The sequence below is a fragment of the Rhinatrema bivittatum genome, chromosome 1, assembly GCF_901001135.1.
Source record: "Rhinatrema bivittatum chromosome 1, aRhiBiv1.1, whole genome shotgun sequence".
NCBI classification, from domain to species: Eukaryota; Metazoa; Chordata; class Amphibia; order Gymnophiona; family Rhinatrematidae; genus Rhinatrema; species Rhinatrema bivittatum.
The window spans coordinates 237,063,566-237,086,421 of NC_042615.1; the positions used below are offsets into that span (position 1 = coordinate 237,063,566).

General features: G+C 40.0%; 1 protein-coding gene across 1 annotated transcript in view; it reads right to left on the bottom strand.

Annotated features, from left to right (window-relative positions):
• FGFRL1 (fibroblast growth factor receptor like 1) overlaps positions 1-22,856 on the bottom strand; it is a 479,061-nt gene that overhangs the window by 237,216 nt on the left and 218,989 nt on the right. Inside the window, exon 3 of the mRNA XM_029592748.1 lies at positions 12,642-12,914. Within this exon, the coding sequence (XP_029448608.1) occupies positions 12,642-12,914 (273 nt within the window). The remainder of the gene's footprint in view (positions 1-12,641; positions 12,915-22,856) is intronic.

Consider the following 22,856-nt stretch of genomic DNA (forward strand, 5'->3'; position numbering starts at 1 on the left):
TGACTGGAGTCCCCAAAAGGGACTCCAGTCCCTTTTGGGGACTCCTGGCATAATCTCTCTCATAGCAAAAAATATGAGGGAGATCCTTTGGCAGGGAGTGCACAGTGGGGAATCTTCTCCAAACTAAAATTCCTGAAGAGACAGGAAAGCCTCACCAGGGATAAGAAAAAAAACAGCATCCTTATTCCTCTGAGGCTAATTCAAAACGAGCATACTGAATAAACTAGCTTCACTAAATAGGCTGAGGCAACCAATCCCAGCCCTCCAGGTTGGGAGAGGCTGAAGGGGATGGAAAGCTCAAAAAGATGTTGACTTTCTAAGCAGATACCTAGGGTCAACTAGCAGCTGACCCAAGGGGGTGCCACACTTGAATCAAAGCCATGCAAATAAATCTCATGAATGCTCATTGTGGGCATCCTGAAAACCAGGTCTGTTTGTGGCTCTTGGGGACTGGAATTCAAAAACCCTTGTCCTAGAGCAGTGGTTCTCAACTCCATCCTGGAAGCACATCTACATGATTCTGGTTTTCAGGATAGCCAAAATGAATATGCCCAAGATACATTTGCACACACAAATATATCTCAAGCATATTCATTACGGATATCCTGGTTAGGTCTGCCTCCAGGACAGGACCGAGAACCACTGTGCTACAGATCTGTACATTTCATCAGGTCTATAGCTGCAAAGATTTTTCACTGGCTTCATTCATTTGGTCTGTAGATTTCTACAGAATTCATCAGGTGTACATTTCTTTAATGCTTCAAACTTTAGCAAGCTGAAGGCATTATCAGATTTGCATGTTTCTACAGATTGTGGTATCCAACTCCAATCCTCAAGGGCCATAAACTATAAATATATGCATATATGATAACCATATGGTTATCATATATGCATATAGTGGAGACAGTGCATGCAAATATCATATACATATTTGTTTTGGATATTCTAACAGACTGATGGTATTTGGAAATCACTGGCAGATCTGTAGCAGATGTGTCCTCAAGGGTTGCAAACCGGTCTGGTAATCAGGGTACCCCCTAATGAATAGGCATGAGGCAGCATATGTAAATATGTCTCATGCCTATTCATTAAGTATGTCCTGAAAACCAGACCAGTTTATGACCCTTGAGGACTGGAGTTAGACACATCTACTATAGATCTGCCAGTGGTTTCCAAATACCATCAGTCTGTTAGAATATCCAAAACAAATATGTATATGATATTTGCATGCACTTCCCGCACTATATGCATATACTTCTCCCACATATTCATTGTAGATGTACAATTTTATATTATATGTAATTGGGTGGTATATAAACTGAAGGAATAAATAAATAAATAAAACATGTAATCGGCTGGGGGGTACTTGAGGACAGGCTTGGAACCTGTGTAGAAGCTCCCAAATAGTGACCAGAAATATCTCCTGATACTTAAAAGGCATCACATGCAGCTTGAAGATTTATTTCTACAGACTAATGTAACAGTATATTCAGTATATTCATAACAGACACCCCATATCCCTGAAGACTTTCAGCTCTTATAGACTTTAGCCTCTCCAAATACTAACAGAAAGACAAGTTTTGATAGGGTAAAGGGGATTTGGCAAAGTATTAATTGTATACTTCTCCCAGCTGTTTGTTAGACTAGTAGCATGTGAACAGCTTGTGATATGCTATCTGATGAATTTTCAAAGGAGTTATGCATGTAAATGTAACATACTAGTGTAGCAATTTTCAAAAGCCATTTACCTACATTAAGTGCACTTAACGCAAGTAAAACCTATTGACAATTCAATGGCATATACTGTAGCAGTTTTCAAAAGCCCACTTACACGGATAAAGTGCATTTCCACATGTATAACCAAGATTTAAGCATCTAAATGCTTCTGAAAATCAGACTCTGTGGAGAATGGCATTCCTCAATGATGCCCACCCCTGAAAAAAAAATCATTCCAAGTTTCCCCGAACATCATGCTGTGCAGTAACCCAAGTGTAGAAATTAAGCCATTTTTAAGTCCCGGAAAGCTGCACATAGGTCTCCCAAAGGTCCCATTTTTCGCCAAGTGATTTATGTCCGGCAGATCCCTTTAACTTTTCCCTACTGTTTTTGAAACTGTCTGGCTGGAGAAAGTTCACTTCAAATCCAGTTTCTGAACTCGCTGGCCATTTCGGCCGCAGCAGGAGCACACATTTAGGGACAAGGGTACCATTTTGTGTCTCCAGGTAAAATGCTTAGACTAGAGACTGATACTCAGCAGGCCAGTGAGCAGGAAAGATACCTGGGGTAAATGTACTCAGATATTCAGCAGAACATAACCGGATAAGTATTCTGCCAATTATACCCAAAGTTACTCGGAAAAAGTGATCCAGGTAACCTCAGGACAAATATTTTTCCAACCTCGCTAACTTTACTCAGGCGAGACTGAATATTAGTACCCACCAGCTAACTTTAACCATGCTCCCGGAATGCCTCCATCACTACCCCTTTTTTATCCGGCTAACTTTGTGGGTAATGAGTCCTCCGAACATAATTTTGCTGGACAGTGGGAGGAAATATTCAAAACTCGGATTGGTTAACCAAATAAACCCTTTGCATATCAACCTCTCAGTGCTCTCAGGGCCCTTAGCCATGGCAGCAAAAATGAGGCTGAAGGGAGCAAAAAAAAATTTTAAAAAAGGATATGTGCTGAGCTTACTACAAATAAAAAAAAAACAAAAACACTCCAATAGACCATGCAAAATTGCACAAGCTTTGAAAAATATATATTTTGTAGGCCAAAATGTTGGGCAACAAAGTCAAAGTCTCTCTCCAACCCTCTAATTTCTCTAAAAACTGTCAGGGATTAATTGGATGCTTATGGAACACTTTTGGTTAAAAAAAAAAGGGGGGACTCCGTGATCCTTATCCTCCCCTCCATGGTTCCCTCAGCATAACCTACACCCTGTAAAGTTAGTTTCTGTAACAAACAGGAGACATTCATGCTTTAAAATGATGACAGTACTGCTTCAGAAGAGAAGAACCTCTACCCAAGATCATGAGACGTAAGAACCCTGCCAGTGCAAATAAAGTCACATTTTACAGCCCTAAAAACAGAGGATAAAATAAACAGCTCCTGATAATCTTTCAAACCACATAAAAATCTCACAATCCATCGAAGCCGAGTCGTACGAGTTAGAATGCAGCGCAGAATCCCAGAGATTCTAGCACAGCCACCCTATGTGGCATAAGGCAGACCCTGCTTCCTCATTTATCTCAATTCATGTAACTGTGCTATGTGATGATATTGCTTTCCCTGCCCTCCGGAAGCTGTTACCCAATATGCAAGGCTTTTAATTGACAGCACAATGACTCTATGCATCTGTAAGGCGTGCCACAAATTGCAGCAATTATTACTGTTAGTTATTATTGTAACAGCAGAGCCTCAGTAACAGTAAACGATCAGCGTGTGCCGTCTCCTGCTCCCCTACAAAGTGCATCCAGCAACAGATGCACAGAATTACATATTCAGAAGTGTGAACTGTTAATTTAAACCTTCAGTTTTATTATCTGTCCCAGATTTCTGGCCTTCTTTTCTTTTTAGCCTCTCGGGTAGCTGTATTTTTTTTTAATGGTTTACAGATAATTTTCTGGGATAAAGAATGATTTCTGCTAATCACAGGAATGTTAATACGGATTACAATGGGGTGGTTCTCCCCCCTAGGACTTAACCATTTTTTTTTCTGTGCTGTAATGGGCATCTCAAATCTTGTGGCAAGCCACAAAAGCCCATTAAACCTGCTTTCTGGATGACATACTTATTTTATGCTCATTCTTTGTTATGCTGCTTATCTGCTTCTCCTGTTGTGTCGGAACTCTGTTTTTCCACACTGCTCATGGAGGGTGCAGTCAACCTATTATAAACTGGGGATTTTCACGGTCATCCGTTCCTCTTCTATCACCTCCCAGCGTGCACATAACACAGGATATAAACGGACAAACACAAAGTATGCAAAACCAAATTTTCCGTAAGCTGTGCAACTGAAATCTCGCAAACAGATGGGTTCTTGGCAAACGCTGGCTCTCATTGGTTGGGAAAAAAAAAATGGCGCTTGGTAATTTGGCAGTAAGACTGAGAAATAATTTATTAAATGCACATACGAAGAAAGCGGGGAGAGGAGAAAAAAAAAAAGATTTTTGTTTTTGGGGGGGGGGGGGGGTGTTTCTGGCAGCCACAAGCAGGATTTGTGAACAAGGCTGTGGTGGTTTCTCACCTGAAATGGCCGGTGACTCAATGGCATCTTCTGGTTTTGAGTTGCTGGACTCAGTACAAGGGTACCATTTTGTGTCTCCAGGTAAAATGCTTTAGAGACTGATACTCAGCAGACCAGTGAGCAGGAAAGATACCTGGGTAAATGTACTCAGATAACTTTACCCAGATATTCAGCAGTACATGGCAGAGGAGTGTAATAGGCATATGATTGCTTCCAATTACTCCAACTTTTTTAAATACCTGATAGTGGTAATGCTATTATTATTATTAGTTTTGCATTTATATACAGTGCCTTAGCCTAGAGCACTTTACATCAATGATTTTGGTATGAATTGAATGGATTTTCTTGGTCACTGGACTATAAATGGCTTTCTTCTGCACTTATGTCAAGATGTCCCAAGGGTCTAGTACCATTGTCTTTGCAGGTATTTCCTGTCCAAAAGGCCTTCCTAAGTTAAGTGTAAATTTCTGCCTTATTTAATCTAGGATCTTGCAGAAAACTCTTCTATATTTTAATTATTGGGTGCCTTTGAGTGGTGCTGTAATGGGCAAATCATGTCTCAGTATTTACTTCCCATGTCAACCTTTTTGATTCTCCCTCTCTCTTGTATCCCCTCATTCCTACATCCCACAGCTCATTCACACTCCCCGGTGCTTCCTGTTGTACTAATGTACGCCTGGTGTGGGATGGAGGTGCTGAAGGCAAGAGTCAGTGGGGCTTATTTTGTTACCTTTGTCTCATGACATTTTCAAGGAGGCAGACTTGGAATTATGAGCCTTGGCCCACAGGTAATGAAGAGTTTTCTGTTTGTAGAACAAGCTTGTATTGCAGTAGTTATGCTGATAAACAATGCACATATGTTGGTAGATCTTTTTACACAAACTTGAAAAAGAGGCATTCTATGTTTTGAATAGCAACCTTTAAGTGAAGGTGAATAAGCAAACAAAAGTTTAAGCTGATGCAAATTAGAAGCAGGCAACGTCAAGGGCAACAAATAAATCTGTGTTTTCAGGATATGAAAGATGATGCAAATTAACCTGTTTCACAGACCTTGAAAGCTGGCAGGTTGTACAAAAGTAACTAGAAGTCCTAGTGGAAACACAGGCACTCACGTAGCCAGGTCTGTCTGGCAGGCTATGCAGTGGACCTAGGATGCCAGTGTTCAGGCAACTGCCACTCTAGTATTGCTGACTATTTAGATAATTACAGAGCACTGTGGTTAGACATGGGAAGGGAGGGGTGACAGAGTGGACTAAGAGGGAATTTTGTAGGTTCATCTACCCAAGATTAAGTACAAATGAGAAAGACAAAAAGCCTGTCCAGATATTTTGAAGGCTTGCAACTGGGATTTATCCTTAGGGTGGACAAAACAACTGAGCAGCCCGGATGGTCCGATTTGGTCTTTTTTGTGCCATCATTTGCTAGGTTACTATGACAGGTTTGTATCTCTGGGGACTGGAGTTGTCCATTCCTCATGGGTTTTATTTCCAGTTCCCACTTCCATTTTATTTCTAGGGCTGACCAGTAGCTCTCCAGTTGTTTTTCCACTGCTGTTAGAACGGAGGTGGGAGCTGGGTTGATGATAAATTCTATGTGATATATTTATTTTGTTGAAATGTTCTTGCTGGTAAAATAAACTTTGAAGATTAGGGCGCCCATTAGCCGCACGTATTGTGGCTACTATTGATTAGGATCAGGCACACCCTAAGAAAAGGCAGACTTCACTGTTCAGTAAAATCAAGTTAAGATCAGACAGAGAAAAGAGGGCTTTATTTTCATTGATAAGATCATGACATTCGACTCTTATTGATAACTCTCTGACGTATTATCTTATGAAACTAGATCGGTGGAACAGTATTAGCTTGGCTTAGATCTTTAACTGACCACTGGCATAGGGTTTTCTGGAGAGAAGAAGCTTCTAAGCCTTATCCTTTGCAATGTGGAGTCCCAAAGGGGTCCATTTTGGCATTTTTATTATTCAACTTTTTCTTGCTCTTCTTGTCACTTTGATTCAAAGTCTTGGTTACACGGATATTGTTCAAGTAGTGGCATATATTGACCATATGTGCAGTCGGCAAGCTGAACAACGTAAATGTCTGGATCAGATTGCAAAATAGTTCTTTGCAGATACGTTGAAAGTTAACCCCTCAAAAATCAGAGGCTTTATGGATTGTTGGGTACAAGAATCTACTAAATATTTTTCTTCAAATGGCAGGGTGCATTCGTACCTTGTCATGACACAGTAACAAGTATTAGACTATGCTCTGTCCTGAGCACGCTTAGTCTTCTGTGGTCACATTTTCACTTTTTATTTCTGTGTTACACTGGTTGCTTAAAATCTTTCCTTAATAACATGATTTAAAAACTTAAGTTCATATCTTTTATTAAGGCTAGATTATTGCAGTGGTTTATTTTGGTCTTTCATTGTACTTACTGAGAAAATTGCTAAAATTGCTGAATATGGCAGCCAAATAGATTTTTTAGTTTGAAATGTAATGATCATGTGACTACTTTATTAAGTTGCGTTAGCTTCCAATTGCTTGCAGAATACAATTTGAAAATTCTCACACACTTACATGATTCTATAGAATACAATCAGAATATTTGTCTAATTTGTTGGTATCATACCTTCCCTCTAGCATTTTGATCTTAGCAGGGTTTAAGGCTTCCTTCTCCTGAGATGTTTTGAAATTGTTTTTTTTCCAAGTTATATAGAAATTTTAGAATACTTGCTGGTCTGTATTTAAGTAACTGGGTCTGTTTAAACTGTTTGTTTAAAGAAAAAAAGGCTGGTATCTTCAAGTGATCGTTCCATCCCATGCTGCACCACACCCATCCATCCCCTAGGGTGTTTTCTTCTTAAATAGTTCTTCCAAGCACTTAAGTGAATAAGACTTAAGTACCAATCTAACAACTTGTATATTAGTCACTATTAGAAAGTCTTTGATCCAGTTTAATAATTGTGGTGCTTATGTCCCAAGGGCTGCCGTTTAGCGATTTAAGGTTGTCCAATTTGCTTTCACCTGTCTGCAATGAAAAGGCAGCTGACTCATTTGGAAATGGAATCGCTCAGGTTTCAAAAGCACCTCCCCTTTTTGGCAGCATCCAGAGGGAGATATTTTAGATATAATTCTTTGTGGAGAGTAGGATTTGGTGAGAGAAGTAACGGTGGTGGGGCCTCATGGCAGTAATGATCATAACATGATCAAATTTGAATTAATAACTGGAAGGGGGATATCAAGTAAATAGGCTTTAGCACTAAACTTTTAAAAGGGAAGATTTGATAAAATGATCAGAATTGTTAGAAAAAAACTGAAAGCAGTAACAATGGTTGAGTATCCATCAGGTGTGGACATTGTTAAAAAATAACATCTTAGAAGCACAGTCCAGATGTATTCCATGCATTAAGAAAAGTGGAAGGGGGTGTCAAACGATTTCCGGTAAGGTTAAAAGGTGAGGTAAGAGGCTATTTTAGCTAAAAGATCTTCCTTGAAAAACTGGAAGAAGGATCCATCTGAAGAAAATAAGAAAAAGCATAAGCATTGGCAAGTTTAAATGTAAAACATTAATAAGACCAGCTAAAAGAGAATTTGAAAAGAAGTTGGCCAGAGAGGCAAAAACTCATACTAAAAACTTTTTAAAAATATATCTGAAGCAGGAATCCAGTGAGGGAGTTAGTTGGACCATTAGGATGATCAAGAGATTAAAGGGGCAATTAAGGCCATCGCGGAAAAACTAAATATATTCTTTGCTTCAATGTTCACTGAGGAAGATGTTGGGGAAATACCCATTCCGGAGACTGTTTTCAAGGGTGATGATTCAGATGAACTGAACCAAATCACGGTAAACCTGGAAGTAGTAGCAAATAACTTGGACCAGATGTTATACATCCCAGGGTTCTGAAATATCTTAAAAATGAAATATCAGACCTATTACAAGAAATTTGTAACCTATCATTAAAATCATCTGTTGCACCTGAAGACTGGAAGGTGGCCAACGTAACCTCAATATTTAAAAAGGGCTCCAAAGGTGATCCAGGAAACTAGACTGGTGAGGCTGACTTCAGTACCAGGAAAAATTGTTGAAACTGTTGTAAAGAATAAAATCACAGAGCATTTAGATAAACATGATCTAAAGGGACACAACCAGCATGGATTTACTCAAGGAAAATCTTGCCTCACAAATTACATTTTTTTGAATGGGTGAATAAGCATGTGGGTGAAGGTGAACCAGTAGATGTGGTGTATTTGGATTTTCAGAAGGCGTTTGACAAAGTCAAAACTAAATAGTCAAGGGATAGGAGGAGATGTCATTTTGTAGATTGCAAACTGATTAAAAGACAGAAAACAGCGTAGGATTAAATGGTCAGTTTTCACAGTGGAAAAAGGTAAACAGTGGAGTGCCTCAGGGATCTGTACTTGGACCGGTGCTTTTTAATATATTTATACGAGATCTGGAAAGTGGAACGATGAGTGAGGTGATCAAATTTTCACATGACACAAAATTAAGATAGTTACGGTAAATCACAAGCATATTGTGATAAAATGCAGGAGGATCTTGAGACTGAAAGAATTGGCATCCAAATGGCAGATGAAATGTAATGTGGACAAGTGCAAGGTGATGCATATAGGGAAAAATAACCCTCGCTGTAGTTACACAATGTTAGCTTTCATGTTAGGAGTTACCCCCCATGAAAGAAATCTAGGCGTCATACTGGATAATACATTAAAATTGTCTGCTCAGTATGCTGTAGCGGTCCAAAAAGCGAACAGAATGTTAGGAACTTTTAGGAAGTGAATGGTGAATAAAACGGTGGCTGTCATAATGCCTCTGTATCATTCTATGGTGAGACCGCACCTTTAATAATGTGTGCAGTTTTGGTCATCGCATCTCAAAAAAGATATAATTGCACTGGAGAAAGTACAGAGAAGGGCGACCAAAATGATTAAGGGCATAGAACAGCTCCCCTATGAGGAAAGGCAAACAAGGTTAGGGCTGTTCAGCTTGGAGAAGAGAAGGCTGAGGAGAGAATATAATAGAGGTCTACAAAATCATGAAAGAACTTGAATGCATAAATGTGAATCTTTTATTTATTCTTTCAGATAATAGACTAAGGAGCAGTCCATGAAGTTAGCAAGTAACACATTTAAAACAAATTGGAGAAAATTATTTCACTCAACACCCACTGAAGCTCTGGAATTCATTGCCAAAGGATATGGTTAAGGCAGTTGGTGTAGCTGGGTTTCAAAGAGGTTTGGATAACTTCCTAGAAGAGAAGACTATTAACTATTAATAAGGAATAGCCACTGCTTGTTACCAGCATTAGTAGCATAGGATCTATTTAATGTTTGGGTACTTGCCAGGTACTTGTGACTTGGATTGGCCACTGTTGGAAACAGGATACTGTGCTTGATGGACCCTTGGTCTGACCTAGTATGACGTATCTTATGTTCTTATGTTAACATAAAGGTTGGGGGTCACATGCACAGAGCAGCAGTTGCTATCATAAGAAACTTGCTGGGCAGACTGGATGGACCATTTGGTCTTTTTCTGCTGTCATTACTCTGTTACTATGTAAGTACACATTGTTTCTCCAAAGTTTTCAATGTTATATACTCTGATGATTTATAAAATTCCTCCCTTAGCACAGACATCTCCCTGAATCTCTCATTTCATCCCAGTCCTGGGATTGCACTCTCTACCAGGCAGATCAGAACTGGAATTTCAGTTCCCATGTCATAAATCCAAAGGGGACAGATTTTAGTATACTGTGATTTGGATTCCCAGACAGAATTGTGCATGCAGAATGATCACCCAAGTTATCAGTCTAAATAGCTAGCTGGCTATATTGAGAGCTGTATGCGGTTGCATTCTAGCCGCAGAATGAGTTATGAGGTTAGAATTTAGCCGCATTAGTTGTGGGCGTTCCAGGCAGAGGAGTGAGCCACTTAACCTAGGTGGCTAACTCTGGTCAGACCAGCTAGCCAGTTAGAAAATAACTAACATTAAGATAGCCAGATATATATATCCCGAGCCACACAGCGGCTGAAAATGGACCTCGAGGGGTTCATGCATTTCAAATATTTGTCTCACTAATACAATTATTCCCTCTTAATCAATGTTTCAGGTCTTTTCTTTGAATCTTTCATCTTTACTGCATGCCACCTGCTGCAGTTAAGCTGGCAGGGTGACAAATGGCCAGTTAGGAATTATAAATAAAACACTATAAAAAGCCTGGAGAGCTCACTTTATCTAATGTTTGCATATTCTGGAGCAAAACCAAAACCACATCATCATTTTATCTTCCCTCCTCCGGGCTATCAAGGTGCCGGATTTTAAAACACTGCTGGTGCTCTTTAAAACAGAGATAGGATCCCCCCCCCCCGCTCCACAAAAAGTATTATCAAAAGGAAAAATCCCAACATCTGCCAGAGACATCAAAAGTTAAGGTCCAACCGGAGGTCTTGTAAAGGATCCTGCAGTGAAGCATTAGTTCCTTGCCGAACACTTCAGACAGGCAATTAATTAGAAAGCAATTAAAAAGACAGGCTTATACCCATCCCGCCTTATGAGGTCAACCAACTCAAACGCCCAGAGTATATCTGGAGGAAACCGAAGCCTATTTGCAAATTCTGGTATTCCTGCACGGTTACTCATTATTTCACACCTTGATTTTGTTGGGTTTCCTGCTCTGAGGACCACAGGAAGTAACCGGGAGAAACAACTTCTGAGATCAAGGATCGGCAGACAAGAACTCTGAGGAAACCATGTGAGGTCCTGCACATCTCTGGGTTAATTCAGGTGAAAACTGCCAGGAAGGTCCTTTATGACTAATGTCTCTACCCTGCCCCCTTGTATTAAAGAAATTAACCTTTGTATGTAATTTGGATTATTTAAGGATATATTTATAAGGCTTCCCTCAATCTACAGTTAATAGAAATCTCTACCTATTGCAAAGGGAAAAAAAAATTGCAGGTTAATGATGTCCACATAGGCCTGATCGCGATCTGTGAACTGGTCTTCAACAAACTTTTGGATAAGGGCAGCATGAAGCAGAGGACATGAGGACAAGGTCTTTAAGGGATTTCTGTGGCCAGCATAATGGCTCATTGGCCATGCTCTGCAACATCAAGAATGATGTTTGCTTTGATTTTGAAGGGGGTTGTGATAGCAGCCGACCACTAAAGGAAAAAAGACAAGTTTCTTTTCAACCGAGCGCATAAGAATCTACTAAAATACGTTGTGGCTGGTTTTTGCGTTCATTGCATTTTCCAGCTATCGCTGAACACAGTTGTACTTAAAGCCTACTGAGATTTGGATTCTAAAAAATTGCACCTTCCATAGGAACAAAATTATAATTTTTATATATCTGAATCTTGACTTTATAATTTAGCTTATACAGAGGAAGTTACAAATTAGACAGCTATGTGGATTCTCCTGTATGAGCTGGAAAAACCATGATTTACCAGGTATACTGGCAAACTTTCCTGCTTCAGTAACTGGCAAACAGATCAACTTAGCTCAGTTCTATCATTCTGTCTTTTCAAGACAGGATACCTGTCAATGCTGGACTTCTCAACTACCACTTCAGTGATAGCTTCTAGAGCTTGAAAACATTATCCTGAAACGCCCGACTATATTTCAGAGAAAACTAACCAGCACCACCCATCCTAATAGTAAAATGGAAAATAATTGGTCAGGCAGAACTCCAACCACCACTAATTAAAAAAAAAAAAAAAAAAAAGAGAGGCTGCTTTTGGCACGCACTTTTACTTCAAGGAGAACCTTGCAGAAAGGCATAAGATTTAACTTCAGCATATCTGCCAGTATTTCAGAAATATATCGATATGATTTCGAAAAGAAAATTATTCAGTTCATAATTTTTATGGCACGCCATAAAGCATATTAAAATCATGATTCTAGCTTGATCTAGTAGAGAGAAAGTTTTCCTAAAACATTTACGCCCGAATTTTAAAAGCCCAGCACACATTAAACTTGGGAGATACACATGTGGCCGAGCCGTGTGCACGCAGAGCACATTTTTGAAACAGCCTGGCCATGCGCATATCCCCCAATATGCTTAGAGGTGCCGGGTCATCCAAAAAGAGCGAGCTGGGGGTGGAGTCTGGGCAGGGGCCGACAGGGATATGGACTCATGCATGCGGGTTTTTAAATTGACCCCCTAACTGTACTTGTGTTATTTCCTAGCACGTTAATAAATGTATTTCCAATTATAAACTTGCCACTAAAGCTGTACTTTTCACTGACTCTACTAACTTTGATGGTTTCAGAGTGCACACTGCCTTCAAAGAAACTGGTTCCAGCTCATGTGCCCTGCCTTGCTTTTGATGAAGCAACAGCAATAGTATACGCGGCCTGTCTTGTACTCACCAATCACTATGAGGGTGTAATTCACATTGATGCTCCCGAAGCCATTGGTGGCCTTGCAGATGTAGGTTCCTGCATCTTCACCTTCAACCTCTTTGATCTTTAGCCCTTGCTGGAGGACCCGAAACCGTGTCCAGCCACTGTGGATTGTTCGCCCATCCTTCGTCCACATAGTAAGAGGAGGGGGGTCACCTTCAACTGGACAGAGGAGTTTAATGGTTCTCCCTAGTCTCACAGACTGCCGATGGATCACTCTATCAGCAATGCGAGGAGGGCCTAGATAATGACAAAAAAAAAAAAAATTGCATTTAGCTTTGTCTCGTTTCTCCTTTTTCAATGGAAATTCAGTACTGCAAATGAGAATCTGTAACTTGATGGAATATTTATTTTATTTTAATCACAGCTATCTACCTAGAAAGTATCCCATTGAACCTTCATCATTTTCTAACATGTTAACACTGTCTTTTTCAAACCTGCATTCTATTAATCTACATTCAGCAAATAAGAAACATTTCCGAACTGAAAGAATTTTTTAAAAAGGCAATACATTTTCTGAAAACTGCAAGATCTTATATACACAGCATGAACTTTAAATTTAATGTTACATTCCCTCCCCCACAGACATATATACTGCAGGCCACATCTTTCTCTGTAATTTGCCTTATGCCTTTCCTAGGAGAAGTTGAAACATCAAATGGAAATAAATTAATTAATATTAATTTTGCAACCAATGCACTTCTCACAGCAGAAGTTAACTAGTTACCAACTCATTATAGATCACATGATAAACTCATTGGCAATACATTAGCAGGTAGTATGAACATAAAATTGTATTATGTGACTATGTCACAACTATACAATTTTATGTTTGTTTGAAAGATAACAAAATCTTCCTCAGTAATAGACGGTTCATTCTAATCTCATTACGGTGCAATATCACGAAAGCCAGCAATCACAGTGTGCTTGCTAAGTAGCAGGTAGTCATAACAATGTAGTGCAGGTGCAAACCTGTGCTAAATTAACATGCGAGTGCATACAAATTATTGAAATAGGGTGACAATAGGCTTATTAGCTATTATCATCTCATGCGCTAACCTCTGCTAAATTTACTGATCCTTAAATAGCAACAGCAAGAAGTTTTAAATGTTAGTGTGCTGGTATACTAACATTTAACATGGGAGAGCAAGGGAAGGTTGTGTCCTCAGGGGCTCCCTAACATGCATCATGGTCCTTTCAACTCCCCCCTCCCCCGCCACACCATTCTACATAAATAATACAGTTGAATAGAAGAAACTGAAAAAGTACCACTTTTTCCAGTCCTATTGGACCTCAGGGATTTTACTGACATGTAATTCAAAGCAGAAGTCCTCCTGTTGGTTAATCTGCAATTAAAGTTATAATATAACCTCTGACTGCAGCACATACTGTACAACCCACTGATTCAGAAATCCTGAAAAATATTTATGGAAATTAAGAATGATTGAACATCTAATAGCAATAGAAGCTTCTTAGATATTAAAAATATTATTCCTGAATTTATTTTTAAATTTTATTTTTTTTTTAAATGTGGTTTCTGTCTAGATGACTTATATAAAAGCTGTGGTAAGTCAACCAAACTTTTTTGTGGCCAGTTGACTACTGCAAGGTTCCATTTTTGCCAAAGTTGATTGCTACCTATATTTTAAAAAATAATCAATGCTCTATATACACAGCGCAAACCAAAAAATATGCAAACAGCAGTAAAAAAAAACAAACAAACTTGTATCTGGTTATACAGGATGCCAAATTCTGGCTAACAAATTTTGTATTGACCTGACAATTTTTCTTTTGCATTTCAGTTCTATCCTCTGAACCTTCATTTGAAAACATCTAGGGGTTTTCCTCATTTTTGAAAACCTTCCTCTCCCATTTAGTCCGTCCATTACAATGACAATTTTGCAGCCCGGGCCACAGATCACACCTCCTTCTACAAAGCCTGGCACAGGTGCAACCGGAGTCTGGGCAATATAGCTTGGTTTTATGCCCACCCCCCCCCGTTACTCTTTCATACCACACAGAAACATAGCAAATGATGGCATTTAACATTTTGTATTTCTAGACCACTTTTCAATCTTACTTCAAGGAGGATTCAACATTTTTTCAGACGCAATAAGGACCCCAAGACATTATCTAGTCTGTGCATTCCTGCTGCAATAGCACAAAGCCTATCTGACCTTGAATCCACAGCCTTGAATCTAAGGATCCTCTGTGCTTATCCCAGACTATCTTGAATTCTGTTACTGTTTTGACCCCCACCATATCCGCTGAAAGGCTGTTCCATATATCCACCACCCTTTCTATAAAGATAAAACTCCTTAAATAACTCCCGACTTTATCCCCTTTGAGGCTCATATCATGATCGCTTTTTCTAGAACAGGGGTCGGTGAGCCCTGGCGCATGTGCCACCAACACCTTCTTCCCTCATGTCGCTTCCGTGAGCAGTTTTAAAGTTCAATGACTAGATGGGATCTATTAGCTTAGAACAGTCCCCCCCCCAAGTTTTGAAACTGCTCAGGATGCCGACGTTAGAGAGCAAGTGATGTGCCAGGAGGAGCAGAAGCATGCATTTCATATCACGGAGGAGACTCCCTACCACCATTCCTAAGTAGGATTTGCCGTGATAACATCTATAAAGCAGACACTGCATATTCTTTGGCATTGTGCCAAAAAATGTTGATACCCACCCTCTTCCAGCACTTCAATTCCACTGGAAAATGCTAGGTTATTGAGTTTTATTTATACCTTTGAGTTACTTGAGTTTTTCTATAACTTCTCTTCTTTCCCTCCTCTCTTCTAGGATATGAATGCTTAGGCCCTTATTATAATTTCATAGGATTTACGGCACAGATTCTATATGATTTGATAGCGCTTCTCTGGACTGCCTATAGCCTTTTGAAAATAAAGCCTACGGAACTGGACAAGACTCGAGATGATGTTTCACCAATGACTTATACAGAGGCATTACCACATCTTTTTCTACTATTACTACCAGATCTCTGCGCACCCTAGCATTTCTCAGTCTCTCACCACTGCCTTATGACACTGCTTTGCTACTTTGAGATCATCGGGTATGATTGGTGCATATCGGTACCTTACCCTTCATCATATACTGCTCTCTTGGATTTCTGCACCTCAAAATGCATGACTACACTATTTCGCATGAAATCTTAGTTGCCAAAATCTTGACGACTCCTCTGCCTTTCTTAGATCATTTTTCCCATCGGGCATGACCGCCCTACTACAGGTATTTATATCATCTGCCGAAAGACAAACTTTTCCTACCAGCAATTTGGAACTGGAGCCAGGCGTGAGCCTTGAAGCAGTCCACTGATCTCTCCTTTCCTTTGGACTGAGTTCTATTTATCACTATCCTCTGTGGCTTCCATGCAACCAGTTTCTAACCCAGCTTATCACTTAGGCACCCAACCCACAATGACTACTCAACTTATTTATGCACCTTTCAAAAATCTAAGTAAATCACTTCCAGCATTTGCCCCGGATCTAATGCTTTGATTACCCATTCAAAGAAATTAATATGATTTTTCTGCCATGTAAAACCATACTGCTTCAGATTTTGTAATCTATTGAATTAAACATAATACACTATCCATTCCATTAGTAGTGACTTTATTAAGTGACCCGCCACCTCTGTGGTTCTTGTTAACAAATCAAGAAAAATTATATACTAAATCTTTACTTTATAAAATGAGAAGAAATACTAACCACGTTTAAAAATGTTTTAAAGCTGAGAGAAACAGAGAGAGCGATCCTCCAGTTTATAGTAAAGGCACTGGAGTCATTTCTGATCTGTCATCTATAGAAGATAGCTGGCCGAGAGATGAGACCCTCTTTAAGCCTTGTTCCTTTTGGCTGACCTTTAATTCTGATCATGTTTTAAACTGCACTTCTGCTCTAAAATCTATACATTTTCTTGCAGTTTAAAAAAAAGAAGAACTTACAAGACCTACACAGTAATTTCTACATGGTTTCTAAGAACGTTTAGGTTGGCCTATACTGTAATCAAGTAGTTAGCATCACTTTTATCTTTCTCCAGGTTGATATCAGCATCCAGGATAAAACTGTCTTCCTTCAAACACATAGCTGCCTTTGGTGAGAATTAAACAGAAGATGTGCTCAAACATCAGGACGTGGATTTGCAGAGCAAACTAAAAAACAATCTAATTGATTTCCCTCCACCCTTGTTGCTTTTTCATGTTCTAGGTTTATTTTTATGAAGTCTCCTCCTATCCTGGCCACATCTCAAAAGGCTCAAAGATTGCCCTTGTATGTAGATGTCAGAACTATCAGAGGATTTGGCAGCCTCCCACCGTTGTGCCGTAGATAGCTGGATATGCCACGGGTCCTCACGGAAGCATCACATGATCCTGGTCTTGCGATGCGTCTACAGCATTTTTTTTTAAATGTTTTTTTACCGTAGCAGAATCTGCCGGGTCCTGTTTCAGCGCGTGTGTGCTGACACGTTGCCCTGCGGCTGCTTTTCACGTTGCGGCACAGTTTGGCACACCTTGCAGTCTCTCGCCCGAGTTGGTGTGGTGGGATAAAAAGGAACCTTTCAACTCTGGGACATGTAGCACAACCCATTTAAGTCTTAAAAATGTTGGGCAGCCCAGGCAGTTTCAGGAAATTTTTATCTTCCCATTTAAAAATAAATTCTGCTTTGGATCTAGAGCCCTTTGAAGATGAGCAGTGGGCTGGGGTGGAAGGGGAGGGGGGGAGTGAATCTGCACAGCACTACAAATACCATTTGAGACTAGTCAACTGCAGTTTTAATTCTGGCAGCGCTAATGCAATAACTGAGCTCACACTTCTGTTAAGTACTAAATCCATGTGGCATCTCTTCTGAGAGAACTGTACCACCAAAAGTACCGGTCCTATTCCTGTTCCTGCCTGAGGTCTGCAAGTGAGGATTATAGGAAATGATTCCTCTCTCCTCACCAACGTACCCACTCAGGCATGTTAGCGGATTATTAGCAAGAGACTGACACATGACTGCCTTCCTTTAGACTCTTTAAGAAAAATGAATTTTGGAAAGATACAAAACCAGGCTAATTTTTCCCCTATCAAAAACAAGCAAAGCAGGTGATGAAGCAGCACATATGACCGAATGCAGGGTTTCTTCAAATCCAAGCGGGATCGCTGTCAGGGCACACTGTCAGATTTTATTTTGGACACAAAAATTAAGTTTGTATAACTTCTAGAGTGATTAAATGTCTCATTCATCTCTCTCCGTTTCCGAAGCACACAAAAATCTTTTAAGAGAATTATTCTTTGCCCCCCCAAAAAGTGGCATATAAACAAAGCTATAAGATAAGGGAGGAGATACATCCACTCAATCTACATATTACATACATGCTGCTGTGAATTAATGACATGCACAGTGAGGGTAATTTTCAAAGGTATCCCTATGGGCAAAGCCTTTTACAAACTTGCCTGCCAGATATATGGTTAAACTTACGCACATGTCATGTTTGCACACAAGTTTACCCAGACTGAGCACAGGCGTTACCTGGTGGCAGAATTTATTTATTTATTAAAATATTTATCAGCTGTCTATATCGAGATAACTGTTCTAAGCGAATTACAGCACATGAAACATAAAATACATATAAACAAAAGTATTACATTGGGGACAGGTTTGGACTTATATGTACACTCTTAGATTTTGAAAAGCATACATGTCAATTTTCACTGAAACTTTCTGCAGATATTTTAGCCGGTTTCTCTCTATTTCCTTGGATTTAGTGTGCCTTTTTGAATGCAAAATTCACCCAAAGTGCATTAGAATAGCAGCAGCTGAACAAATGGCCACTTGCAGCTTTATGATAGATAGTGAGAACAAGTGAAATAGTAGCAAATAAACTTTTCAACTTGACAAATAAAAAGGTGCTCACCAAATACCAACTAATTTCTACAAACAACAGTGGAAATACTAGTAATATAATTCTGGAAATAAATAACATATAGCATGAAAGCGCCTCCTTGAGGAGGAACTGGAAGGCTACAAGGAGATGGGAGAAGTGGAACAAGAGTGGGCTAAATTAAAAGGCGCTATAACAAAGACTACAAATCCTTATATAGGAAAAGTGAACTAAAGTGAGAGGAAAAGGAAACCAATATGGTTTGCAAAAGAGCTGGCTAAAAAAACAGCAAAAAGATCAGCATTCAAGAAGTACAAAGGAACGCAATGAGAGACTCATAGGGAAGAATAGCTGATGAAGCTGAACGAGGCGATAAAAGAAGTCAGGATGACCAAAGCTCAAGTGGAAAAAAAAGGATTAAAGAGGTAAAGCGAGGAGACAAAACATTTTTCAAATATATCCGAGAAAGGAGGAAGGCCAGAGGTGGTACTGTAAAGCGTGAAAGGAGACAAGGGTCATGGTGTGAAGAAAAATGAGGAAAAAGCCGAAACATGAAACACTTCATTTCGGTGTTCATAAAAAAAGACCTTGGAGAAGGACCTTAATGGCTGGGTAAGAGCACAGATGGGAGTGGGGTAGATACCCACTCCGTTTATGGATGAGAGAGAATGTGTGGGAGGCACTAGTGGAACTGGAAGTGGACAAGACCATGAGGCCAGATGAGAGACATCCCAGGACACTGGAGGAGTTCAGAGAGGTACTTGCAGGTCCACTGAAAAATCTGTTCACTAGCTCCTTTGTAAATGGGAGGAGCGCCGGTGGTCCTGCTTCACAAAAATGGTAACAAGGAGGAAGCTGGAAATGACAGGTCGGTTACCTCGGTGGTGGAAAAACTAATGTTGATTCTTCTGAAGGAAAGGATAGGGAACTATCTGCAATACAATGGATTGCATGATCAGAAACAACATGGTTTTGCCAGAGGAAGATCATGTCAGACAAACCTGATTGACTTTTTTGATTGGGTGACTAGAGAAAGAGATCGTAGAAGAGCACTTGATGTGATTTATCTGGATTTCAGCAATGTTTTTGATACTGTCCTGCATAACAGGATGATAAACAAATTGAAAAGCCTGGGAATGAGTCCCAAAGTGGTGGAATGGATTAGAAATGGCTGACTGACAGATGGCAGCAAGTAGCCTTAAATGGAACCTCCTCTGAGGAAGGATGAGTGATAAGTGGAGTGCCTCAGGGATTGGTTCTGGGACCAGTTCTGTTCAATATCTTTGTGAAAGAGAAATTGCAGAAGCATTAAAAGGAAAGGTTTGTCCTTTTTTGCAAATATCACTAAGATCTGCAACAGAATAAACACACTTGAGGAGTAGAGAGAATGAAAAGCGTCCTAGAAAACTTGATCCATGGTCAAAGGTTTGGCAGTTGGGTTAAATGCCGAGAAGTGCAGAGTCATGCATTTGGTGTACAACGATCTGAAGGAGCTATATGTGATGGGGTGAAAGTCTGATATGTACAGACTGGGAGAGAGAGAGACCTCGGGGTGATAGTGTCTGATGATCTGAAGATGGAGAAGAAATTGACAAGGTGGTGTACCTAAGGCCAGAGGGATCCTGGGCTGCATAGAGAAATGCATAACCAGCAGGAAAAGGAGGTGATAATGTCCCTGTACAGATGTGCTGTACAGGTTTGTTGGTGAGGCCTCATCTAGAGTACTTTGTTCAGTTCTGGAGAACGTATCTCAGAAAAGATAGAGACAGGGTGGAAGTAGCCCAGAGAAGGGCAACCAAAATGGTGTGGGGTCTGCACCAAAAGATGAGATTGAAGGACCTAAATATGTATAAACTGGAGGAGAGAAGAGACAGGGGGAGATATGATACAGACTTTAAAATGGCTAAAAGGTATTAATAATGCACAAGAATCAAATCTTTTTTGGATGGCAAGAAAACTAGAAAAGGGGTCATATGATGAAACTCCAAGGGAGTCGAGTCAAGACCAAAGTCAGGAAATATTTCTTCACAAAAAGGGTGTACAAAGAACACAATAAGAGGCTCATAGGGAAGAATAGCTAGTGAAGCTGAAAGAGATGATAAAAAATCTGGATGAAAAAGCTCAAGTGGAAAAAAGATCAAAGAAGAAAAGCGAGGTGACAAAACATTTTTCAAATATATCAGAGAAAGGAGGAAGGCCAGAGGTGGTACTGTAAGAGTGAAAGAAGACAAGGGTCATGGGGTGAAGAAAAACGAGGAAAAAAGCAGAAACATTAAACACTTCATTTCGGTGTTCATCAAAAAAGACCTTGGAGAAGCACCCAGATGGCTGGTAAGGGCACAGATGGAGTGGGATGCATGGAATGCCTTTACAGAGGATGTAGTAAGGACAAAGATGGTAATGGAATTCAACAGGGCATGGAATGAACTCAGTGGATTCCTAGTGGCTAAATGATGGAGATGAAGAAAAGGATAACCCGTGTTGACTGGGGTAACCTGCACAGAGCAACAATTACCCTAAGAATAAATAAAAATAAAAGATTGCTGGGCAGACTGGTTGTATCACCTGGGTCTTTTTCTGCCAATATTCATTATGTTGCTGTGTAAAATATTTGTTTGTGTGGCAGCATGTCTAAGGCACTCAGGGAGATCCCAGGTAGTGGCCCATAGACCCTCAGTGGATTTGGCATTAAAAGGCCCAACAGAAAAGCCGGCTTTTGTTTCCTGAAATGACATCATGTATTTCTTGGAGCTCTACTGGGAGGGAATTCTAGAGGGCATGGGCTGCTCCCGAGAAGGATTCATTTCAAGTGTTTGTTTTTGAGGTTGGGTTGATATCAAGGAGCCGAATGAGGATTTTAGTGGCCTAGAAAGCATGTATACAGATAGCCTTTCCCTCAGGTATATAGGCCCATCTCCTCTTAGAGTTTATAGCATCAATGATTGTTTTGAATTTTGTTCTGTACAGGATTGGCAATCAGTGTAGCTTTTGGAGGAGAGGTGTGATATGGTTGTGCTTTTTGCATTTTATCAGTCGTGCAGTGGAGATTAGAAATATCTGAAATGTGTGAGGGCCTTATCTCTTAGACCATTATCCATTGCATTGCAGTAGTCCAGTCATGTGGTTACTGAGGCATGGACCACTATAAGTAGATTTGTTTTCTCCATGAATAGATGTAGCCTTCACAAATCTCTTAGTTGAAAGTGGCAGCCCTTTACTGTTGGCTGGATTTGCAAGTAACTGGTGAGTTCTGAATTCAGGATGACTCCAAGGTTTTTTTGACCTGTATTTTTTAACAGAAGCTTGTAGGTTCCAAATGGGATTTTCAGGTCTGGAAGTTGCCTGTGCTTAAGGTATATGTTGAATAGTACTGGTGATAATATGGAGCCAATCCACGCAGTCTAATATGCAGAGTGCTGATATGTGGTCAGCAAAGTGTACAGTTTATCGTCTGTCTAACAGAAAGTAATTGAATCGGGTAAGTACCATACTGTTTAGATCGGCTTCTGCTAGTCGAGATAACAGGATGGTGTGATCTACAGTTTCAAATGCTATACGGAAATGTCAGCAGGTCTCAGGAGATCATCCAGCAGGGTGACTAGGACTGTTTCTGTTCAGTGGCCTTTTTTTGAATCCAAATTGATACAGGTCCAGACAGTTGTTTCTTGGTTAGCAAGTTCTTTGATTCACTTCTTACTGAATGTTCTATTTATTTTCCTAGGAAAGGGATATTGGATACCAGACAGCAGTTTTCTGGTTTGCCTGGATTTGGCTGGACTTTCTAAAAAGTGGCCACACTATGGCTTTTTTAAAGAAGGAAGTACACCCTCAATGAGGGAGGAATTTATAATTTTGGTTGTCCACACTATAAGGCTTTCACTTGTTAGCTTTACTAATTTGGATGGGTGCAGGTTGCTGGATGTAAGGCAGCTAGGGTCTTTCTAACACTTTCTTCTGTGATTGGAGTAAATGAATCCCACATCTCTGGTGTGTTTGGCATAGACATGCTTCCTGGGATAGGAATGTCTTTATGTTGTCAGTGAAGCTCCTTGATTCTCAAAGAAAGCAGTGATTTTGTTTGCTGTCAGCTTCAGACTGGTGGTGAGATTTTGTTGTGGTGATGGCTTTATCAGGTCGTTTCACTATTTCAGATAATTTCTTGGGTTTGAGGCTTGTACAATACAATCAGAGAAGTATGTTTTTTGCTTTTGTTGTGGCCTTACGGTATGTTGACGTATAGTTTGCATTTCACTTTGTCCTCTTCCATTAGTGTTTAGCGCTATCTTCTTTCATGTTTTCA